We start from the raw sequence: 25,511 nt of genomic DNA, 5'->3' as shown, positions 1-25,511 counted from the left end.
AAATGGAGAGACAAGCGTGACGTTTACATGCTCTCCTCCATTCACGCAGACACGACAATCCAAATTGAGCGAGCAACCCGTGTCATTGAAAAGCCCCTCTGTGTCCACGACTATAATGCGCTCATGGGAGGGGTGGACTTCAATGACCAGATGTTGTCTCCGTATTTAGTTTCCCGCAGAACCAGACGCTGGTATAAGAAGGTGTCTGTATATTTAATTCAATTGGCTGCCTATAATAGTTTTGTTCTCTACAGTAAGGCTGGGAGAACACGATCTTTCCTCAAATTCCAGGAAGAGATCATCGAGAACCTCCTTTACCCAGGAGGTTCCGTGGCCCCATCCCCCAGTGTAGTTAGCCGTCTACACGAGCGACATTTCCCCAGTGTCGTTCCTGGTACCTCAACCCAACCGTCACCCCGAAAAAGATGTCGTGTCTGTAGCAGGAGTGGAATAAGGCGTGACACCCGCTATTTCTGTCCTGACTGTGCTGACCACCCTGCCCTATGCTATGGAGAGTGTTTCCGGAAGTACCACACACAGGTACACCTAGCATAGGGATTGCATCTCACAGGACAGGCACACAGGGCTATTAGGGCCCTTTTACTCTCAGCTGCTGCAAACCTCTCCTTTCACCTGGGATAAAGTGCATAACGTACTTCGCCACATCTTTGGGCGATTTGCGCTTTGCACATTGTCCCATGGGGAAGGAGAGGTTTGTTCTATAAAGGTAAAAAAAACTAAACAAAAAAAAAATTACCGGTAAGTAAAAAAGTTAAAAAAGTTTAAAAAAGTTAATATGTTCTGTTCTAAAGTTAATAAAGTTATTGCTTTGCGGCCTGGTTTTTTCTTTTTTGTTTTGTTTTTTTTACCTTCCAGGTGGACCAACCGATCGACCAGCTGCAGCACTGATGTGCATTCGGACAGAAGCATTGTGCTGCTGTCAGATTACACGCAAGTCGGTGTATGCGGCGCTGCAAGACGAGATTTCTCCTCTGCAGTAAAAGATATGTTTGCCGAGGCATATGAGCTGAGGAGGTGGCGGTGTTCATATACTTTGGCAAACACTTTGTATATATAAAAAAAAAAAATCCCGGCAATGATTTATTCATCCACATCGATTGATGTGAATGGAGAAATCTGGTTTGCCAGGGCATACGAGCTGAAGTGGGTATGGATGTTGGGCGGAGCTCCTATGTCCTGGCAGACGCCTTTCCCCTCCTTTTTCTTTTTTTGGCAGAGATTTTTTCATCCACATTGATCGATGCGAATGAAGAAATCTGTGCCGTTCATTTTTTTCTTTCAGCCCAGAGGCTGAACGGAAAAAAAAAATCTCATTACCCGTATGCTCAATATAAGGAGAATAGCAGAAACTCCTAATGCTGGGCATACATGTAATGATTGCGGAGACCCTCAAATGCCAGGGCAGTACAAACACCCCACAAATAACACCATTTTGGAAAGAAGACACCCCAAGGTATTCGCTGAGGGGCATATTGAGTCCATGAAAGATTGAAATTTTTGTCCCAAGTTAGCGGAAAGGGAGACTTTGTGAGAACTAAATCCAAAAAATCAATTTCCGCTAACTTGTGCCCAAATTTTTTTTTTTCAATGAACTCGCCATGCCCCTCATTGAATACCTTGGGGTGTCTTCTTTCCAAAATGGGGTCACATGTGGGGTATTTATACTGCCCTGGCATTTTAGGGGCCCCAAAGCGTGAGAAGAAGTCTGGTATCCAAATGTCTAAAAATGCCCTCCTAAAAGGAATTTGGGCCCCTTTGCCCACCTAGGCTGCCAAAAAGTGTCACACATGTGGTATCTCCGTATTCAGCAGAAGTTGGGGAATATGTTTTGGGGTGTCATTTTACATATACCCATGCTGGGTGAGATAAATATCTTGGTCAAATGCCAACTTTGTATAAAAAAAATGGGAAAAGTTGTCTTTTGCCAAGATATTTCTCTCACCCAGCATGGGTATATGTAAAATGACACCCCAAAACACATTCCTTACCTTTTCCTGAGTACGGAGATACCAGATGTGTGACACTTTTTTGCAGCCTAGCTGGGCAAAGGGGCCCACATTCCAAAGAGCACCTTTCAGATTTCACAGGTCATTTACCTACTTACCAGACATTAGGGCCCCTGGAAAATGCCAGGGCAGTATAACTGCCCCACAAGTGACCCCATTTTGGAAAGAAGACACCCCAAGGTATTCCGTGAGGGGCATGGCAAGTTCCTAGAATTTTTTATTTTTTGTCACAAGTTAGTGGACAATGATGATTTTTTTTTTTTTTTTTTTTTTCATACAAAGTCTCCTATTCCACTAACTTGTGACAAAAAAAAAAAATTTCCATGAACTCACTATGCCCATCAGCGAATACCTTGGGGTCTCTTCTTTCCAAAATGGGGTCACTTGTGGGGTAGTTATACTGCCCTGGCATTCTAGGGGCCCAAATGTGTGGTAAGGAGTTTGAAATCAAATTCAGTAAAAAATGACCTGTGAAATCCGAAAGGTGCTCTTTGGAATATGGGCCCCTTTGCCCACCTAGGCTGCAAAAAAGTGTCACACATCTGGTATCTCCGTACTCAGGAGAAGGTGGGGAATGTGTTTTGTGGTGTCATTTTATATATACCCATGCTGGGTGAGAGAAATATCTTGGCAAAAGACAACTTTTCCCATTTTTTTATACAAAGTTGTCATTTGACCAAGATATTTATCTCACCCAGCATGGGTATATGTAAAAAGACACCCCAAAACACATTCCCCACCTTCTCCTGAGTACGGAGATACCAGATGTGTGACACTTTTTTGCAGCCTAGGTGGGCAAAGGGGCCCATATTCCAAAGAGCACCTTTCGGATTTCACTCGTCATTTTTTACAGAATTTGATTTCAAACTCCTTACCACACATTTGGGCCCCTAGAATGCCAGGGCAGTATAACTACCCCACAAGTGACCCCATTTTGGAAAGAAGAGACCCCAAGGTATTCGCTGATGGGCATAGTGAGTTCATGGAAGTTTTTATTTTTTGTCACAAGTTAGTGGAATATGAGACTTTGTATGAAAAAAAAAAAAAAAAAAAAAATCATCATTTTCCACTAACTTGTGACAAAAAATAAAAAATTCTAGGAACTCGCCATGCCCCTCACGGAATAGCTTGGGGTGTCTTCTTTCCAAAATGGGGTCACTTGTGGGGTAGTTATACTGCCCTGGCATTCTAGGGGCCCAAATGTGTGGTAAGGAGTTTGAAATCAAATTCTGTAAAAAATGACGAGTGAAATCCGAAAGGTGCTCTTTGGAATATGGGCCACTTTGCCCACCTAGGCTGCAAAAAAGTGTCACACATCTGGTATCTCCGTACTCAGGAGAAGGTGGGGAATGTGTTTTGGGGTGTCATTTTACATATACCCATGCTGGGTGAGAGAAATATCTTGGCAAAAGACAACTTTTCCCATTTTTTTATACAAAGTTGTCATTTGACCAAGATATTTATCTCACCCAGCATGGGTATATGTAAAAAGACACCCCAAAACACATTCCTCAACTTCTCCTGAGTACGGGGATACCAGATGTGTGACACTTTTTTGCAGCCTAGGTGGGCAAAGGGGCCCATATTCCAAAGAGCACCTTTCGGATTTCACTCGTCATTTTTTACAGAATTTGATTTCAAACTCCTTACCACACATTTGGGCCCCTAGAATGCCAGGGCAGTATAACTACCCCACAAGTGACCCCATTTTGGAAAGAAGAGACCCCAAGGTATTCGCTGATGGGCATAGTGAGTTCATGGAAGTTTTTATTTTTTGTCACAAGTTAGTGGAATATGAGACTTTGTATGAAAAAAAAAAAAATAAAAAAAATCATCATTTTCCACTAACTTGTGACAAAAAATAAAAAATTCTAGGAACTCGCCATGCCCCTCACGGAATAGCTTGGGGTGTCTTCTTTCCAAAATGGGGTCACTTGTGGGGTAGTTATACTGCCCTGGCATTCTAGGGGCCCAAATGTGTGGTAAGGAGTTAGAAATCAAATTCTGTAAAAAATGATGAGTGAAATCCGAAAGGTGCTCTTTGGAATATGGGCCCCTTTGCCCACCTAGGCTGCAAAAAAGTGTCACACATCTGGTATCTCCGTACTCAGGAGAAGGTGGGGAATGTGTTTTGGGGTGTCATTTTATATATACCCATGCTGGGTGAGAGAAATATCTTGGCAAAAGACAACTTTTCCCATTTTTTTATACAAAGTTGTCATTTGACCAAGATATTTATCTCACCCAGCATGGGTATATGTAAAAAGACACCCCAAAACACATTCCTCAACTTCTCCTGAGTACGGGGATACCAGATGTGTGACACTTTTTTGCAGCCTAGGTGGGCAAAGGGGCCCATATTCCAAAGAGCACCTTTCGGATTTCACAGGTCATTTTTTACTGAATTTGATTTCAAACTCTTTACCACACATTTGGGCCCCTAGAATGCCAGGGCAGTATAACTACCCCACAAGTGACCCCATTTTGGAAAGAAGAGACCCCAAGGTATTCGCTGATGGGCATAGTGAGTTCATAGAACTTTTTATTTTTTGTCACAAGTTAGTGGAATATGAGACTTTGTAAGAAAAAAAATAAAATAAAAAAAAATCATCATTTTCCGCTAACTTGTGACAAAAAATAAAAAGTTCTATGAACTCACTATGCCCATCAGCGAATACCTTAGGGTGTGTACTTTCAGAAATGGGGTCATTTGTGGGGTGTTTGTACTGTCTGGGCATTGTAGAACCTCAGGAAACATGACAGGTGCTCAGAAAGTCAGAGCTGCTTCAAAAAGCGGAAATTCACATTTTTGTACCATAGTTTGTAAACGCTATAACTTTTACCCAAACCATTTTTTTTTTACCCAAACATTTTTTTTTTATCAAAGACATGTAGAACTATAAATTTAGAGCAAAATTTCTATATGGATGTCGTTTTTTTTGCAAAATTTTACAACTGAAAGTGAAAAATGTCATTTTTTTGCAAAAAAAATCGTTAAATTTCGATTAATAACAAAAAAAGTAAAAATGTCAGCAGCAATGAAATACCACCAAATGAAAGCTCTATTAATGAGAAGAAAAGGAGGTAAAATTCATTTGGGTGGTAAGTTGCATGACCGAGCAATAAACGGTGAAAGTAGTGTAGGTCAGAAGTGTAAAAAGTGGCCTGGTCTTTCAGGGTGTTTAAGCACTGGGGGCTGAGGTGGTTAAAGGGCATCTGTCAGCAGTTTTGTACCTATGACACCGGCTGACCTGTTACATGTGCGCTTGGCAGCTGAAGGCATCTGTGTTGGTCCCAGGTTCATATGTGCCCGCATTGCTGAGAAAAATGAAGTTTTAATATATGCAAATGAGACTGTAGGAGCAACGGGGGTGTTGCCATTACACCTAGAGGTTCAGCTCTCTCTGCAACTGCCGCACCCTCTGCACTTTGATTGATAGGGCAAGGCATCACATCTGTCAATCAAAGTGACGAGGGCGCAGCAGTTGCAGAGAGAGTTGAGCCTCTAGGTGTAATGGTAACGCCCCCGTTGCTCTGAGAGGCTCATTTGCATATATTAAAACTTTTTCTCAGCAATGCGGGCACATAGGAACATGGGACCAACACAGATGCCTTCAGCTGCCAAGTGCACATGTAACAGGTCAGCCGGTGTCATAGGGACAAAACTGCTGACAGATGCCCTTTAATTACTCTGGACCACTGTGCAAGAGATTGTCTACTGTGTCTACTTCCTCTCTGTACTTTAGTAACATAGTCTGTTGTTTTCTTTAATATGTTTCTCAACTATCATTTATAAGGAACCTAGATCAAGCCATATATTTTGCAATTAGGAAGGATTGTTGAAAAAGCAAGCTATTATAAAATTTACAGACATTAGGCTTTTGGCAATATTTTGCATCACACTTTGATACTTAGTGTCTGAATGTACTTCTCTATTCTATCCTTGTGCTTTTGATTGGTAACTTTATTAAATTACTCTGATTGGTTATATTAAAATTAATGTCTGAGAAATGAGTTAGATCCCCCCCCCCCCGCCTCCCTAATCCAATGCTTAACAAATAAATCTGGCTCTACGGGCATCGCACCAGCAGAGAATCCGTTAGCCAGCAAAGTGTCTGGGTTTTTGATTCTTAGGTCGACCACATTCCCTGACAGAGGGGAAAACACATTAATCAATTTGAAACCCACAGGCAATGAGGTGAAGTCCCCAAGTTTGGGACTTCTACTAAATTGCAGCAACAACCACCAGGGATCCATTATCTTCTTCATAGATCTAGACCACCAAGGACTTTACCATTAATCAATATCACAGTTTAGCTGTGTTGTATGGAAGCATTATTAACATGACGGTATTTAAAAATACACATATAGAGGGGTCATTTATTAAGACTGGCGTTTTAGATGCCGGTCTAAATAACCCCTATATCTGGCTGTGGATCTGCCGAAGTTATGAAGAGGCGCCGGCTTGTACATAACTTTAGCGCATCCAGTGCCATTTCTAAATGTAAGATAGATTCCTTTCTGTCTTACATTTAGACCATTTTCTACACCTAAGGGCTCATGCACACAAACGTATTTTCTTTCCGTGTCCATTCCGGAACCATTCACTTCAACGAGTCTGCAAAAAAAATGGAAGTTACTCCGTGTGCATTCCGTTTCCATATTTTCGTATTTCTGTTCCGCAAAAAAATATAGAACATCTACTATTATTGTCCACATTACGGACAAGGATAGTACAGTTCTGTGAAGGACCAGCTGTTCCGTTCCACAAAATACGGAATGCACACGGATGTTATCCGTATTTTTTGTGGATCTTTTTTGCGGACCGCAAAATGCATATGGCCGTGTGCATGAGGCCTTAAACAGGATACGAGTCTGCCGGCCTATACCATTCTCCACCCATGACCTGCCGACTAGTGTTGGGCGAGCATGCTCAGCCGAACACCACGTGTTCTCAAGCGCGATGCTCGAGTCTCCTCCCCGCACGTGCCATGTTGGTTACTGGCACTACAGTGACTGGCTGGCCAGAACGCATCATCAGGTGCTAAATAGCACCCAATGACACGTGGTTCGGCTCAGACTTAGTCAGTACGAGCTGCAGCAGAAGGGACAGAGAGGAGAGGAGAGGAATTGTGTTTTTTTAGGGAGTTTTGAGTGTTGAAAGGTGTTAGAGACCCAACAGTCCTTTTAAGGACTATTGTTTTATCTGGCTGCCAAATATATTAGCACAACATGAGCTAAATTTGCATGCAATTGTGTGGCTGCTGGTGACAGCAGCAACATTACCTGCTCTACATCTCCTGTATAACGTTTGAGCATCCTAAATATCTGTGACATTCAGTTTAATTTATTCGCGCATACACTTACAAAACCTGCACTACTGTATGTGTGACATACTTGCAAGCATATATACCATTTAATATGCGCAAGGCGAGCAGTAAGGTTTGGGGAAGTGGCCGTGATGCTGATGGTGCACGCAGAGGCCGTGGCCCTGGGCGTGGTGAAACTGTGCCTGCTGCCAGAGCACAAGAAACACACTCATCCACGATACCTAGCTTCATGTCCCAGTTTGCAGGGCGGCGCAGGACACCACTCTCAAAGTCAGACCAGTGCAACCAGGTGGTCGGTTGGATTGCAGCAGATAATGCTTCCAGTCGGTTAAGCACCACCCTGTCTTCCACAAAGTCCCGTCTAAGTAGCCAAGAGTCTGGTCTACAGAATCCTCGGCCTGATCCTCCTTCCTCCCACCATGGAGAGTCTTGGCAAACAAGTGATCCCACACTCGGATATTCCGAGGAGCTCTTTTCATCGCCATTCCTTAATTTGACACAGTTGTCAATAAGTGAGGTTCTTGTTAGGTCAACAAGTCAGGGGGATAACCAGAGTGAGGAAGTGGAAGAGGAGGTGGTCGACGATGAAATCACTGCCCCAATCTGGTAAGGTGACAAGCCGAGCGAGGACAGCAGTAGAGAGGGGGAGGGATCCGCAGCACCGCAACAGGCTGGAAGAGGCAGTGGGGTGGCAACAGGGAGAAGGCGGCCCACACCAAACAGGCCCGCAACTGTACCCCAGAGCACCCCTTTGCGGCAATCTCCCTTGCCAAGAGATAGGTGTTCCGCAGTCTGGAACTTTTTTGAGGAAAGTACAGACGATAACAGAATTGTCATTTGCAACCTGTGCCATACCAAAATGAGCAGGGGTGTGAACACTAGCAACCTCACCACCACCAGCATGATCCGCCACATGGCAAGCATGATCCGCCACATAGCATCAAAGCACCCTAATAGGTGGGACGAACGCCTGGGTCCACAATCAGTGTCTGCGGGTCACACCACTGCCTCCTATTCCCCTGTGTTACATGCTGGCCAATACACTGTCCAAGACGCAGGCCCGGATGCCTCCCGCCCAGCATCTGGACCTTCGCAAGCACCCTTAGCTAGCACATCCACTTCCGTGTCCCAGCGCAGCGCACAGATGTCCATACCCCAGGCATTTAATGAAAGAGAAAATACCCAGTCACCCACCCACAGGCCATAGCACTAAATGCGCACCTTTCCATATTGCTGGCCCTGGAAATGTTGCCATTTAGGCTTGTGGACACTGAGGCTTTCCGCAGCCTGATGGCGGTGGCCGTCCCTCATTACTCAGTCCCCGGCCATCACAATTTTTTACGGTGTGCCATCTCCGCCTTGCACCAGCATGTGTCCCGTAACATCACCCGTGCCCTGACCAATGCAGTTATTGTGAAGGTCCACTTAACGACTGACACATGGACAAGTGCTTTTGGCCAGGGACGCTACATGTCCCTGATTGCACACTGGGTGAACGTTGTGGAGGCCGGGAGCCAGTCGCCCCCTGGGATGGCACAGGTGCTACCGACGCCAAGGATTGTGGGTCCTACTTCCATCAGGATTTCTGCCACCACCTACATTAATGGATGCAACCCCCCCTTTTCCTACATCTTCTCCTCCACCTCCTCCTCCACTTCCACCTCTGAATTCTCATCTTGCAGCACCAGTCAGCCATCAGTCAGTAGCTGTAAGCACTGTAGCACTGCAGTGGGGAAGCGGCAACAGGCCGTGCTTAAACTGATTTGCTTAGGTGACAAACAGCACACCGCCGCAGAGCTGTGGCAGGGGATAAGGGACCAGAGTGAGCTGTGACTCTCGCCACTCAACCTACAACCAGGCATGGTTGTGTCTCATAATGGCCGTAACTTGGTGGCGGCTTTAGAGCTCGGCAAGCTCACACACTTACCATATCTAGCCCACGTGTTCAACTTAGTGGTTCAGCAGTTTCTCAAAACCTACCCCAATTTGCCTGATCTACTGGTGAAGGTACGTACGTGGTACCATCCCACTTCTGTGTCTATTCAAACGCTCGCTGCTCACAATTAAGGACAACGCTTTGCATGTGGAAGAGGTGGAAATGGGGGAAGAAAGTACACAGGGTGATAGCCAGACCACCCTCAGTTCATATTCTCGTATTCTCAGTGCGAATTGGATGATGATGAGGAGGAGCAGGAGATGGTTGCCTCCGCTACAGAGGGTAGTACCCATAGCAGATTGAGAGTCATCCTACTTACGAGGAGAGCGAAGTCTTGCCTGTTGGTACTCTCGCACACATGGCTGGCTTTATGTTAGGCTGCCTTGCTGTGACCCTTGCATTTTATGCATTTTGGCCAACACCGATTACTGGTTGTTCACCCTTCTCGACCCCCGCTACAAAGAGAACTTCTCATCTCTCATTCCTGTGGTGGAGAGGACGAGCAAAATGTTGCAATTCCAGAAGGTCCTTGTGAAAAAATTGCTCCAAAAATTTCCAGCTGACAACTCTGGCAGCAGAGTAGTTCCTTGGTCAACCGAGGAGAGAAGACGAGGGGAACACACAGCAGTTCCAACAGAGGCAGGGCAACACTCTCCAAGGCCTGGGACAGTTTCATGACACCCTGATGCGCAGCAACTTCACCCTGATGCGCGGCCTAGTGTCACAAGGAGAGAAATGTTTTAGAAGATGGTAAAGGAGTACGTAGCAGACCGTGTCAGCGTCCTCAATGATCCCTCTGTGCCTTACAACTATTAGGTGTCCAAGCTGGACACGTGGCATGAACTGGCGCTCTACGCCTTGGAGGTGCTGGCCTGCCCCGCCGCCAGCGTTTTGTCAGAGCGGGTATTTAGTGCTGCTGGGGGCATAATAACAGATAAGCGCATCCGCCTGTCAACTGAAAATGCTGACTGGTTGACTCTTATCAAAATGAACAAGGCCTGGATTGCCCCAGACTTCTCTACTCCACCAGAGGAAAGCGGCTGAACATAAAAGCACTCTAAATGTGGCTTTTATGGTGTATTGAATACACACAAAAAAGGGTATATGGTTCAATCTTCCTTTTCTCGTCTGAAAGAAATCTGCTTCTTAATGCACCCTGGTTCTTCCTTTGTTTGTCACAGACAGGCACCCGGAGAACTGGTCTCAATGATACACACAGACTTCTGAAACCGTTCTGATTTAATCTTGACCACACGGGCCTCTTATAGACATACATCCACACATATTGGAAACAGATGTGATTCACATATTCACTTGTTGCTGGGAAGAATCCATTCCCTATATGGACATAAGGCTAATGTAAACATATTCTCCCTCTAGTATGATGTCACCCAGCATCCTGTGCTGCATACAGATCATATAGCTTATTCTGTTTAACCCTTCATCGTCCTCCTCCATCATATCAACATGCTTATTAGGCTGCCCTCATCCCTAATGTTTTATAGGGTCACCAACTGGCCCCTAATTTTTTAGATTGGCAGCTCAGCAGCAGACCCTCACCCCTAATTTTTTAGATGTTCATATCAGCAGCAGGCCCTCACCGCTAATGTTCTAGAGGGTCACCAGCAGGCCCTTGCTCCTAACGTTTTTGAGGGTCACCAGCAGGCCATCAATCATAATTTTTCAAGGGTGTATGATGCCCTCCTTTATGTGTAATAAATGGGGTATTGGAGTGCCGGTTCCTTGTAATTTTTGGCAGCCCTTTCCCTTAGTGCATAGGCTTTATGAGTGTAGGAGTCCCACTACATGAACAATTGTACCACAATGTGAATGAGGCCCTCCTTTATGTGATATACAGGTTGTATCGGAGTGCCTCTTCCTTGTAATTTTTGGCAGCACTTGCACTTTATATACAAGTAAATATACAGGAAAGAATGTTTCCAAACAATTTTTCCTATAAATTTTTTCTTCGGTTTTGTGCGTATTATTGTCAGTCTGTAAAATTGCCGTACTACTCGGACAACATCGTTCCCAGCAGCGACCTGGGAGTCCAAGATGCATCCAGACATCCTCCCCATGCTGTCCCCGAACCATTTCGCTGGTGTTTCCATCAATTTCTGACCTTTTCCTGTGAACCAGACACCGTCCTCTCTTCAGAGCAGGGGGTGCCTGGTTTAATGCTCGGGTTCTCCCATTGACTTCCATTGTAGAGCACCCGAGCACTTTGGTGCTCGAACAACACTACTGCTGACAATTTTAGACCTGATGTGAGCGGGGAAAAATTACAGATGGTGGCGCAATGGCTGTGTCTGAAATACGTCTAATATAGGTAGATTTCAGTATAATAAATGACCTCCATTGTTTCTGTCATCTAATGTGTCAAAATGAGGTAAGGCGTAGTTTAAAAGAATCCGTCCCCTCTCCTGACATGTCTGTTTTAGTAATTACTAGCATTCCCCATGTAATAGCAATTCTGGAGCATCTTTTCTTATGAATCTGTGTATGTGACATTCCTTTATTATTCCCGCTGAAAGTTGTGAATGAATTACTAGTAGTTTGCAATGAAGGTCCAGCTGGGTGTTGCCAGTGGTGGATGTGTCCCTGCACAGTCTGACACTGGCAGCATGAGATTGAATAGTGTCAGACTGTGCAGGGACACACCCCAACAAATAACACCCATCTGGACCTTCATTGCAAACTGCTAGCAATTCATTCATAACTTATAGCAGGAATAATTAAAGGGCTTCTGTCACCCCACTAAACAGTTTTTTTTTTTTTTTGGGTTACTGCCTATAATGCGAATTATGCATACATACTGTAATTAATCATTTTCGTTTAGCAGATTCGTTTAAAAAATTACTTTTAAAATATGCGAATTACCTTGCTACGAGCAAGTAGGGCGGCTACTTGCTGGTAGCAGCCGCATCCTCCTATCCTAAAGACGCCCCCTCCGCATGCTGATTGACAGGGCCAGCGGACGGGATCGTCCTCTGGCTGGCCCTGTTTGCATTCAAAATCTGGCGCCTGCGCCGTACCTGTCTTCAGTCGGCGCAGGCGCACTGAGAGGAGGACGCTCGCCCGGTCGCTCCTTCCCCAATGCGCCTGCGCCGGGTATAGATGTGACGTCATCGGCGCAGGCGCATTGAGGATGGAGCGACCGAGCGAGCGTCCGCCTCTCAGTGCGCCTGCGCCGACTGAAGACAGGTACGGCGCAGATTTTGAATGCAAACAGGGCCAGCAGAGAAAGATCCCGTCCGCTGGCCCTGTCAATCAACATGCGGAGGGGGCGTCTTTAGGATAGGAGGATGCGGCTGCTACCAGCAAGTAGCCGCCCTACTTGCTGGTAGCAAGGTAATTTGCATATTTTAAAAGTAAGTTTTTAACAGAATCTACTGATCGAAAATGATTAATTACAGTATGTATGCATAAATCGCATTATAGGCATTATAAGTAACCAAAAAAAAAAAAACTGTTTAGTGGGGTGACAGAAGCCCTTTAAGGAATGGCACATACATAGAGTCATAAGAATAGATGCTCCAGAATTGCTATTACGTGGGGAATGCAAGTAGTTACTAAAACAGACAAGTCAGGAGGAGGGGATGGATTCTTTTTAACTATGCCTTCTCCTTCCCTTCCATGCCACGTCTACTTTTTTAGACCTGGCGTGAGCAGGGAAAATTCGCAATATGCACCATAAATACACCTGATGTAAAATAAGCATATTTCTGCATAATAAATGACCCCCATTCTTTATGTTCAGGGTCAGATTTTTATTTTATTTTTTCTAATGGTCCTAATCACATTCTAAGCTGAAAATAGTAGCCTATTACTGTTTGCAGGTAAATTGAAAAGAAAACACAAAAAACAACAACTTAGCACTAAAGCCGCATGCAGATGTTCGTGGAACACGGTCCGTGAGATTGCAGGAGCGCACGGCGTCATTGGTTACTTTTACGCCGTGCGCTCCTGCAACGCCAGTCCGGTATCTCACGGAGCGTGTTTGCATGAGGCATAGGCATTTCCAAATTTTTCACCTTTTTTATGTAAAATATGTTAAAATATGAAACTGCAATGTGCTGTCTATCAAATTGATTGTTAGCAGGTTCTCACCTTTTAGTATGTGTCTTACCTGCATCTGCCTGCCTGGATTTAAAAAAAAAAAATTTTACATCAGGAACTTGAGCGTTAAACAGCATCATAAGAAGTAGGTCATCAGCAAATGTATTTATAAAAATCTAGAGATCACTTCACTGACCGTAAATTTCCCAGGTGTTCACGTTATAGAGTGATACACACATTACTCATTCATAGAAAAATGTCCATGTATCACTTTTACCGTGGCTTTCAAGGTCTCATGTTTATAGCTTCATAGAGTATACAGTGCTAAATGTTAATATCCCAACAAATTAAATTATGATTTATTTATGTTCTAGCAATATCCACTACATAAAAAATAAATGCTCCCTCCCCTTCCACCCCTCTTGGGAGTATAACGCTACAGTAACAGTCACTTTCATGTTATAACACATCCGCGCGTCCACTTGGTGATGTCATCACATGATCACATTGGGAGTGCACGGTGACGTCATCACACTCAGTGCAGGATCTTCGGCAGGTTTTTTCCACTCAAAAGAGGAGTGAACTGCCCCTATTTTAGCAAGTGGATGAGGTATTTTTTTTTGGTTCTCTCTAAGACAACTCAAGCTGTAATTTTAGGAAAAATTATTTGATGCCATGAAGCATGAGGAAACTCGGCTTAACAGCGAATCACATATTTCCTAAACTTCAGATCGAATTGCGCTTCGGATGCTTCGATTCACTCAACACTAGTGACAAAAACTTTACCACTTGCAAACACGAAAAACTTGATGTCATTTGTGGAAATACTGTAACCTTAAAATACAGACTAGAGAGGAGTGAATTCATTAAGAGTCACACCATTCAAAATCCTTCTGTCATAAATTCATTTGGCAAAAGTCTTATGAGACGTGGGAATTTATATTGTACAGAGCAGTGGTCTTTAAACTGTGGACCTTTCACATTACATGGAGAGCCAAAGGTTGGAAATCACTGGGATTGAGTCACTGTAAACCCGGCCATACATGAGATAACTGTTACCCAAATGTTTATTCAGCTGGTATCTATCTCTCCTGATCCCCCCCATACACATACTTGCTTGGCTACGGTGTAGCGAATGGGAGAGGGGTAAAGCTATTGTCAGACACCTCTGGTGGGTAGCTTGTGCTCCGAAAACTAAATAATTGGGGGTATTAAATACAACATGCCCACCCTTTTCTTGGCATTGGGGGAGTCAGGAGTCTTCCATAAAGATGGTCAATCAATTTTACCAAAATGGCCTTGGTTTGGCTAACATATCTCTATTGTTTATGTCCAGCTTAAAGACTTCATGAAGACTTCTTCTTGCTTGGTGTTTTTGGTCTGTTTAAAAAAAATGAGGAAAAACCATCAGCAAAAATAATTACCCCCAAAGCTGCAGCATTAGTCATAGGCAGTTTTTGGAGCATGCCAGGGTGTTTGTTTCAAGAATCAAGATATCCTGCTTCGTGTCAGGAAGGGTATCCTTAAATTCTCATGATGTTCCACAAATCTTGGGCAGTTGGAAAGCGATTGGCTGGAGCAAAAAGGCAAAAATTAGGCACAGGGACAAATGGGAAGGGACAATTTAAACACAAACATCAAACTGCAGTTTACCAGAAATAAGAAGACTGATTTAGTTGGCGGGTAGTCAGTGTCTGCATGGTCGGATAAAAGGGTCGGGAAATAGGAGGATCAAAAAAAGTCAAAATATGTACACCATTACTGCAATAAGGATGAGTATGGTAGATGGGATAAATAAAATTTAAAAAAACATAGGGGCGAAATGATAAGTCCCTCCACATGTAACGAAATGGCTATAAATGTAACAAAATGGCTATAATTTGTTCTATTTGGAGTGCTGTAACTCCATAATATATATCCTTGAAATACCTTTATAAATAAAAAGTTTACATATAAGTCCCTCCACACCTCTTTTTTGTCTTAAAAATTAGCAAAGCCTGTGTTTGCCACTTTTTAAATACCACTTGCAACAAATTTAGTTGCAAGTAGCGTTTGTACATCACTTTCCGAAAAGAGAGCATGGCAAGGGTGGGGAGGGGCAGGACCAGTTGCCCTGGCACATTTTTTTCCATTTATGCCAGTTTTCAGATTAAAATAAAACAGAAATGTATGGCAGCTCCTACAGTGGCTCTATAATTAGGATATCTATGGTTGAAAAAGTATCTACTGTAGATCATGATGAAATTTGGAAAAATGACACAAGGGTCAAGAATGCCACACTAACACACCAAAGTACATCTTAACCTAAATAAAATCATAACCTAAATGAATGAAGAGATCACAGCATTGGAGGCTCAAATTTTTACTTCAAAACATTTATTGATAAAGGCCTTTTTTTCACCCCGAAAAGTCACAATCTTTTTTTGTGGTGGATATACTTTCTTTAATAAATGGTTTGGAGCAAAAACTGGAGCCTACAATGCTGTTATCTGATGATACATTTTGGATTATCTGAATAGTTTGTCTGGTGGTCACGGTCACAGCAGGTGGAAGTCCTGATTTGCTGATCCCTCCTTTGTCTACTAGTGAAATCATTACCTAAATGAACTGTGAGGAATCCAGACTTATAGGGGTTTCTACTTCATGGTTTCATGTCCATTTGATAAATATATTGTATATCTTTTTAATTTCCTACCTCATTTCAGTAAATAATCGTGAAATGTTTTTGTGTTCTTCCAGAATGATACCTCCAACAAGCAAGACATTCCGTGTGAACAACTTGGCTTCTGGAACAGTCTATGACCTGTGTGTCTTAGCAATTTATGATGATGGCATTACATCCCTCACAGCCACAAGGGTTGTTGGTTGCATCCAATTCACAACTGAGCAAGATTATGTCCGTTGTCATTTTATGCAGTCCCAGTTCTTGGGAGGTACCATGATAATTATAATAGGTGGAATCATTGTGGCCTCAGTCCTTGTTTTTATAATTATCTTGATGATTAGATATAAGGTTTGCAATGGGAATGAACAACACAAAGCGACGAAAGTTACTAATGTATATTCTCAAACCAATGGATCTCAGAATCAAAGTTGTAGTGCATCAATGCCTCCATCAGCTTCCAAGCAAGTGGTAGGACATGACGAGAGTCCACAATGTTGTAAGTCAACAGACAGCGGGGCACCATCTTCTGACACCTGTTCAAGTCAAGGTGCGGCCGCTACTACCTCTGCTTCGCCCCATACCTGGACTTCAAACGCTTCGGCCTCACTAAAGCAGAAAAGAAAAACTCAATTAAAACCCACAGACTCACAGTCTGAAACTGTTTTAAATATGGAGTCCCAAAACACAAATAGAAATAATTCAACTGCCCTTCGGTTAACTAATCGCCCCACTGGGTCACCAACCTATAAAAGAGCACAATCAAGGCCAAGTAAGTTCCTTACCTTACCAGCAGACACTTCTAGAGCCAAGAGGAGGTACTCTCTAAATGCTGAAATTATGGAGTACCATTGTTATGTAAACTCTCGCAACACAGGTGGACTGTGGTCAAAGAGGAGCATGTCCATGAATGGGATCTTGGTCCAGTCAGATAATTCGGACATGGACAGTGGAAAAGCGACTTTTTCAAGTTCTGAGTGGATATTGGAAAGCACTGTGTGATTAGTTCCTTTAAAAAAGAATTACAATCAATAAAAAAAGAAAATAAATTGGAGAATTTCGAGCACAATACTAAAACAAAATCAAAAATTTTAAAAATGTGGATTCCAATTTGTGTCTCTCTTTCGGCTTCTACAGGATGGTGTCAAGGCCACCTGCACATTCTGTTTGCTTTTTTTTTCTGGTGATACAATGACAAAATTAAATAGTGAGTTGTGAAATTTATGAATCAGCACCAGTGCCTTCCTTTCCTATAGGACTGGCTTCCTGGTTCTGCCACGGCAGAAAAAAAGAAGAAGACTGAATTCACAATGAAAGCCTTTCATATGGGAAAAGTCATCCAAGCTTTCAACGTAATAAAATATATTAAAAAAAGACCAATTATGGAAGAATTAATTAAAAAAATATTTTTTAAAAGACCAGACTGCATTTATTTTTGAGTGACAATGGTGTTGCCTTTATTTTTAGGCAAATGCTGTACAGAACAACAACTTCTGTGTTGTTATGTTGTGTAAAATAAAATATTCAATATCTATATGGAGACAGTGTCGAAATAATTCCTATTTTTCTATTTGTTTTTGTTGTTGTCATTAATATTAATGTCTATTTATTGTATTTCAATCAAATTGCATTTAGAATTCCACCTTAAATGAATCCATTTGGGCACAATATATTTTTTGTGGGTCATTTCAATAAGAAAGAGATACTTTAAAATACTGAGTACAAGCTCCAGAATTAATGTTATATTATTTCCTCCTAGTATCTGGTATTGCAGCTCAGCTCCATTGAAGTGAATAGGCCTCAGCTGCAATATCTGCGGACTGGCATAGCACTGATTTTGGAATAAAGCAACCATGTTTTCAGAATCTTGTACACCTTTTTAAAGATTATTAATCAACTGAAACCAAAAAAAGTTTGCTGATGCGATGCTGCAAATAATTCTAGAAGACCATTTTGCATAATAGAATTAGAAGTTTTGTTTTACATCTGTTTTAGAGGTTTTCTAGCCATTTATGTTTTTTAAACGTTCCTCATAGTGTTAAATCATCGAAAATATGAAGACTTAGCTTTTTTATCCCTTCACAAATCCTGTTCTAATGAATGACAATGGTCTCTGCTTCCAGATGCAGAAAATGATCTGGCAGAGGCGGGTCATCGCTTGATTTGCTTTGGCCAATGTTTGGCTAAGTAGGCATTTTTTGCAGGTTTTGACTTATTTATTATTTAAAAGGGTTTTCTGAGATTTTAATATTGATGATCTATCCTCAGTATCTTCAGTATTTGATCGGTGGGGGTCCGACATCTGGCACCCCCAACGATCAGCTGTTTAAGAAGGCACCAAGCACAGCGCCATACATTGTACAGCAGCTATGCTTGGGATCATGCTCCATTCATTTTTTGACCCAGACAAACCCCTTCAAATATCAGTTATTAATTTGTAAGAAAAAAAAAATTTCATTTCAAATATTTATAGATTGTTGTGCATACTCAAGGCTTTTAAGTTTATTTCATTTTATTTTTAAAATATATATTTTTATATATTATTTTCAAAATATTTTCTAAATCATACTTTTCCCTAAAGATTTAGTTTATGCACAATTGCAAATATTATTATTATTATTAATAATAATAATAATAATAATAATAAAAAAATAATAATAATAGTTTCCTTAAGATGAACATATAATTTATTTATGTTTGCAAATGGCTAAAACTGGGCCAAATTACAAAAAAATATTTGGTAATACAGTATACAATGACAAGATAATAATAATAATAATCAGCATTATTATTTTAATACTTTTTTGTGTTTACAGCTCTTATGCAGGCCTATGTATTAATGTATTTACAGACACCAAACATACCTTGTATGCACTCCTAAAGTCATGTGCACTGTATGTCATATGTGTGTAATTTAAAGCTGTCCCCATTTTTTAATTACCTACAGTCACACAGGATTGTTTATAGTCTGTAACCATGGGGACACATAGCTCTGTAAAGGAGCTGCAGATGCAAAATGATAGATTATTAGCCAAGACTACAAAATTGTCCCATTTGTTGGGAAATGGCGAGTAAGGCTTCATACACATTAACATTATTAGTTCTGGTAGGTTGTTTTGGCAGAGAGCATATGTGCCAGGATTCGGCCAGTCAAAAAATGTTGCAACGTTTTTTGTCCAGCCAAATCCCAGCACATTTGCCAGTTAGTAGCCAGATCTATGCCTGGTCCCATTATAGTCAATAAGGCTGGTGGGCATTGCGGTAACATCCGGCAATGTCAGATCCAGAGAACTCTGGCATGCTGTTCTCTGCTAGTACAGACTACCAGAACCAATAATGCTAGGTATCTAATCTGTTGTTGAGTTTTTAAAACACCACAAGCCTCCCATATTAGGACTATGTGAGTAAATGCTCCAGTGTTGCTTATTGCATCCAATCTGACTATATTTTTAATTTTGAAACAGTATATTTGAAGATGAATGGAATATGGTTACTGGGGTTGGTGACACTGCAGTTTATGTATGTATCCCATTGCACCAGATTAGCTCCCTCTAGTGGCGGATGCAGGAAATCAGAACTCTACAGTATTACTATATGTACATATAGTATAAATATTGGGACATCAACACAATTCTAAGATTTTTGGCTCTATACAGCACCACAATGGATTTGAAATTAAACAAACAAGATGTGCTTTAACTGCAGCTTTAATTTGAGGGTAGATTTGCAAAAATTGGTGGTTAACTCCCTGTTCCACTAGTGAATAGGTGCACTGCCCAACAGCACTCCCTGTTGCTCGTAAAGTGAAGACAAAATAGATTGGATTGGGCGTCACTCAATATCAAGCAACCATAGACAAGTTGGGGTATATCAGATATTTTTATATCACTTTAAAATAATTCACAACATGTTGCATAAAACTTACACACTAAAACAATACTGTTAAAACTTAGGCTAAAACTCTATGCACTGAAAATCCTTAGGGGGGCTGTTGAGCCAAACAAGTTAAAAAAGTCGAGAGGCACTTGTAATTATAGTTAGTACTTGTGACCATGTATTTGCGCCAGTTTTAGAAACGCACCGTTTATGAAAGAGTCATTAACATCCACAGGTTAGCAATAATTAAATGCTGTACTATGTACAGAGTACTTTACCGCTCCTGAATTCGGCCCACTTGTACACCAACTTTTCAGGTGCAATGCTCTAGTTGTGAGCTTCAAGGACCTGTAGGTAAAGTCTATGTGTTTTCCCTTCTCTCCTGGATAGCGATGCAGTTTCCTTTCACTGCTCTGACCTTCCAGGACCTGTGTGGCGTCCCACGTGGTTTGCTGGGCGGTCAGGTGACTTGAAAATCCAGGCAGGGTTTTCAAATAGATGATGGTAGCGATGATCTGTAGATGTTTGCAGTCCAGTTGTAAATATGCGATTCCGACGTATTGCTTCTTGATGCTCCCTCACTGTCTTTCCCAAACGCGTTTCGGGGTAACAGAGCCCCTTCCTCAGTGGTGTAGACAGTGATGGCTGAGTGTTCTTTTTATATTGTCCATAATTAGCGCATTGCATGTTGGGACAGCGAGAGAGTCAGAAGTCCTGGATATAAATTCCAGTTTGTTGTTTCTTAGGTCATAAATACTTCAGTGCCTTATATAAATTGTATCAACTTATAAAAATGCATATGCAATCTGTTATTGCTGTCCATAGTGCCATATACCAAAGAGGCTTAAAATCAAATATATCAGCCCTTCACTATATTAGTTCAGTAAGGCCATGCATGTATATATAAATGATCCTAAGATCACATGTGTTTAAACATTCATAAAGATATCTGCCCAAATCCTAATATAAAGGCATGGAATAAAAAACACATTCTAAAATTGAAGATACATAAAATGCAATTAAAAAAACAATAGAAAACAATAAAAAACGCATCTGAAGTTAAAAAACGCATATGCAGTTTTGTTGCATTTTTGATGCGTTTTTTGTAAAAATGTTAAAAATAATAAAATTAGAGACTGTACATGTTATACTGGGATATCTTTAGAGTCTTCATTCTCATATAGCAGTATATTGGTATAAAATAGATATCTTTTGGATCTTTATTCTTATATGATGGTATATATGATATAAGGCGAACATGTGGTGTAAAGAGGGTGCGGGCCTATCTAGAAGGGGAGATCTGGGTGCTGAAAAAACAGCCTGACACTGATTTCCCATTCAAAGATAGGCCAACGCCCCATTCAGAGGAATGCAATGAGTTCCATGTCGGCATTTAAGCCTTTTGGGATGAGGGAATCAAATTCAAATATTCTCTTTGACTCTTTTCTTGACATTTGGAGAATATGGTTCCCCCCTCTCCATGGGTATCCAACTCTCTAAATTGCCATATATGTAAGGGTGGACGGATCACTTTTGTAGTAGTCCCTATAATGCTTAGATAATGAATGCAATTTATATCCTTTCTTTATATTTGCAACATGTTCCGATATTCTCTTTTTTAATGTCCGTTTGGTACGTCCTATATATTATATGGGGAACCATATTCTCCAAATGTCAAGAAAAGAGTCAAAGAGAATATTTGAATTTGATTCCCTCATCCCAAAAGGCTTAAATGCCGACATGGAACTCTTTGCATTCCTCTGAATGGGGCGTTGGCCTATCTTTGAATGGGAAATCAGTGTCAGGCTGTTTTTTCAGCACCCAGATCTCCCCTTCTAGATAGGCCCGCACCCTCTTTACACCACATGTTCGCCTTATATCATATATACCATCATATAAGAATAAAGATCCAAAAGATATCTATTTTATACCAATATACTGCTATATGAGAATGAAGACTCTAAAGATGTCCCAGTATAACATGTACAGTCTCCAATTTTATAATTTTTAACATTTTCACAAAAAACGCATCAAAAACGCAACAAAACCGCATATGCGTTTTTTAACTTCAGATGCGTTTTTTATTGTTTTCTATTGTTTTTTAATTGCATTTTATGTATCTTCAATTTTAGAATGTGTTTTTTATTCCATGCCTTTATATTAGGATTTGGGCAGATATCTTTATGAATGTTTAAACACATGTGATCTTAGGATCATTTATATATACATGCATGGCCTTACTGAACTAATATAGTGAAGGGCTGATATATTTGATTTTAAGCCTCTTTGGTATATGGCACTATGGACAGCAATAACAGATTGCATATGCATTTTTTATAAGTTGATACAATTTATATAAGGCACTGAAGTATTATGACCTAAGAAACAACAAACTGGAATTTATATCCAGGACTTCTGACTCCCTCGCTGTCCCAATATGCAATGCGCTAATTATGGACAATATAAAAAGAACACTCAGCCATCACTGTCTACACCACTGAGGAAGGGGCTCTGTTACCCCGAAACGTGTTTGGGAAAGACAGTGAGGGAGCATCAAGAAGCAATACGTCGGAATCGCATATTTACAACTGGACTGCAAACATCTACAGATCATCGCTACCATCATCTATTTGAAAACCCCGCCTGGATTTTCAAGTCACCTGACCGCCCAGAAAACCACGTGGGACGCCACACAGGTCCTGGAAGGTCAGAGCAGTGAAAGGAAACTGCATCGCTATCCAGGAGAGAGGGGAAAACACATAGACTTTACCTACAGGTCCTTGAAGCTCACAACTAGAGCATTGCACCTGAAAAGTTGGTGTACAAGTGGGCCGAATTCAGGAGCAGTAAAGTACTCTGTACATAGTACAGCATTTAATTATTGCTAACCTGTGGATGTTAATGACTCTTTCATAAACTGTGCGTTTCTAAAACTGGCGCAAATACATGGTCACAAGTACTAACTATAATTACAAGTGCCTCTCGACTTTTTTAACTTGTTTGGCTCAACAGCCCCCCTAAGGATTTTCAGTGCATAGAGTTTTAGCCTAAGTTTTAACAGTATTGTTTTAGTGTGTAAGTTTTATGCAACATGTTGTAATTTATTTTAAAGTGATATAAAAATATCTGATATACCCCAACTTGTCTATGGTTGCTTGATATTGAGTGATGCCCAATCCAATCAATTTTGTCTTTAATTTGAGGGTATTTACACCCAAATCAGGTGAACGGTGCAGGAATTACAACAGTTTGCATATTTTCCTCCCACTTGTTAAGGGACCAAAAGTAATGGGACAGAATAATAATCAGAAATCAAACTTTCACTTTTTAATACTTGGTTGCAAATCCTTTGCAGTCAATTACAGCCTGAAGTCTGGAACGCATAGACATCACCAGATGCCGGGTTTCATCCCTGGTGGTGCTCTGCCAGTCCTCTACTGCAACTGTCTTCAGTTCCTGCTTGTTCTTGGGGCATTTTCCCTTCAGTTTTGTCTTCAGCAAGTGAAATGCATGCTCAATCGGATTCAGGTCCAGTGATTGACTCGGCCATTGGATAACATTCCACTTCTTTCCCTTAAAAAACTCTTTGGTTGCTTTTGCAGTATGCTTTGGGTCATTGTCCATCTGCGCTGTGAAGCACCGTCCAATGAGTTCTGAGGCATTTGGCTGAATATGAGCAGATAATATTGCCCGAAACACTTCAGAATTCATCCTGCTGCTTTTGTCAGCAGTCACATCATCAATTAATACATAAAAACCAGTTCCATTGGCAGCCATACATGCCCACGCCATGACACTACCACACCCATGCTTCACTGATGAGGTGGTATGCTTAGGATCATGAGCAGTTCCTTTCCTTCTCCATACTCCTCTCTTCCCATCCCTCTGGTACAAGTTGATCTTGGTCTCATCTGTCCATAGGATGTTGTTCCAGAACTGTGAAGGCTTTTTTAGATGTCGTTTGGCAAACTCTAATCTGGCCTTCCTGTTTTTGAGGCTCACCAATGGTTTAGATCCCCAGAGTGAATACAGAGGGTTCACCACAAGAAGTCTTCTTTTGATTGTTGACTTTGACACACATACACCTACCTCCTGGAGAGTGTTCTTGATCTGGCCAACTGTTGTGAAGGGTGTTTTCTTCACCAGGGAAATAATTCTTCGGTCATCCACCACAGTTGTTTTCCGTGGTCTTCCGGGTCTTTTAGTGTTGCTGAGCTCACCGGTGCGTTCCTTCTTTTCAAGAATGTTCCAAACAGTTGTTTTGGCCGCGCCTAATGTTTTTGCTATCTCTCTGATGGGTTTGTTGTGTTTTTCAGCCTAATGATGGCTTGCTTCACTGATAGTGACAGCTCTTTGGATCTCATCTTGAGAGTTGACAGCAACAGATTCCAAATGCAAATAGCAGACTGGAAATGAACTCTGGACCTTTTATCTGCTCATTGTAATTGGGATAATGAGGGAATAACACACACCTGGCCATGGAACAGCTGAGAAGCCAATTGTCCCATTCCTTTTGGCCCCTTCACAAGTGGGAGGCACATATGCAAACTGTTGTAATTCCTGCACCATTCACCTGACTTAGATGTAAATGCCCTCAAATTACAGCTGACAGTCTGCAGTTAAAGCACATCTTGTTCATTTCATTTCAAATCCATTGTGGTGGTGTATAGAGCCAAAAATGTTAGAATTGTGTCGATTTGTCCCAATATTTATGGACCTAAGACCTGACTGTATATCCCTGCATGAGATGTCTTTATCATAAAAATGAAAGATCTGACTTTTGATCTTTTGCTTTAGATAAAAACAAAAACTGGTGTTCAAGTGTGAGTATTTTAAGGCTCCTCTAACACATGCAGACTTTCAAACCTGATCAAATTTGTAAAATGATATTAATTTGATTGAGATTAGCATGGTATTGGAATTTTTCATATCCATTCTGTAGTGAGAAAATGTACGCTCTTATTTTTCGCTGATTTACATTCCAGGCTATTGATGTCACAAGGGTTGATGAATTCTACAGAATATTTTCCAGCACCTATCACCATACAGACCATTAACATGTGGGCATTGAAGAATTCCTCAATTATTCCAATATATCTTAGCTTTCGCTTCTGTCTTCCAGCGAAATAAATTTTATACAAATGAAATTAGCATATTCACTGCCGGATTCTTATGAATGAAGATGGGGAATACATTAACATTATCTAGAAATATTGTAATAACATTTTATTATGTAGAGTAATGGATTTCCATTGGTCCTTATAGCCTCATACTACCATAAAAGAAAAGCATATTATGAGGCCCCTAGGCAGTGAGGGAGGGGTCAATCAATCTTAGATTGGTTGCATCAATTATTTTCATACAGGATGAGGATAAGGATCCCCTCTACAGAATGAATATGGGAAATTGCCCCAGTAAATATGGAAAGGAGATCCCAGCTGGTGTGATAGTTTTAATCATCACCAAAAGGGGAAGCTAATTTAATATTTGCTGGGGTCATTGAGGATAGCAGGTAAGCATCACCCAGAAGTAGTGAGGGACTCATTTATGATATTAGGATCCCAACTGGATGATTGGTTTGCATTATTAGAGGCAGTGTTTGAAATGATGATGATGGCGAT

The 25,511-nt window shown here is 41.4% G+C and overlaps 1 protein-coding gene across 1 annotated transcript in view; it reads left to right on the top strand.

Moving 5' to 3' along the window:
- LRFN5 (leucine rich repeat and fibronectin type III domain containing 5) overlaps window positions 1-17,016 on the top strand; it is a 93,460-nt gene extending 76,444 nt beyond the window's left edge. The window contains exon 3 of the mRNA XM_040411855.1: window positions 16,092-17,016. Coding sequence (XP_040267789.1) covers window positions 16,092-17,016 — 925 coding nt within the window. The remainder of the gene's footprint in view (window positions 1-16,091) is intronic.
- The last annotated feature ends 8,495 nt before the right edge of the window (window positions 17,017-25,511 follow it).

The sequence above is a fragment of the Bufo bufo genome, chromosome 11, assembly GCF_905171765.1.
Source record: "Bufo bufo chromosome 11, aBufBuf1.1, whole genome shotgun sequence".
Lineage (NCBI taxonomy): Eukaryota > Metazoa > Chordata > Amphibia > Anura > Bufonidae > Bufo > Bufo bufo.
Note: the sequence above shows the minus strand (reverse complement) of the source record. Positions and strands in the feature narration are given on the sequence as shown.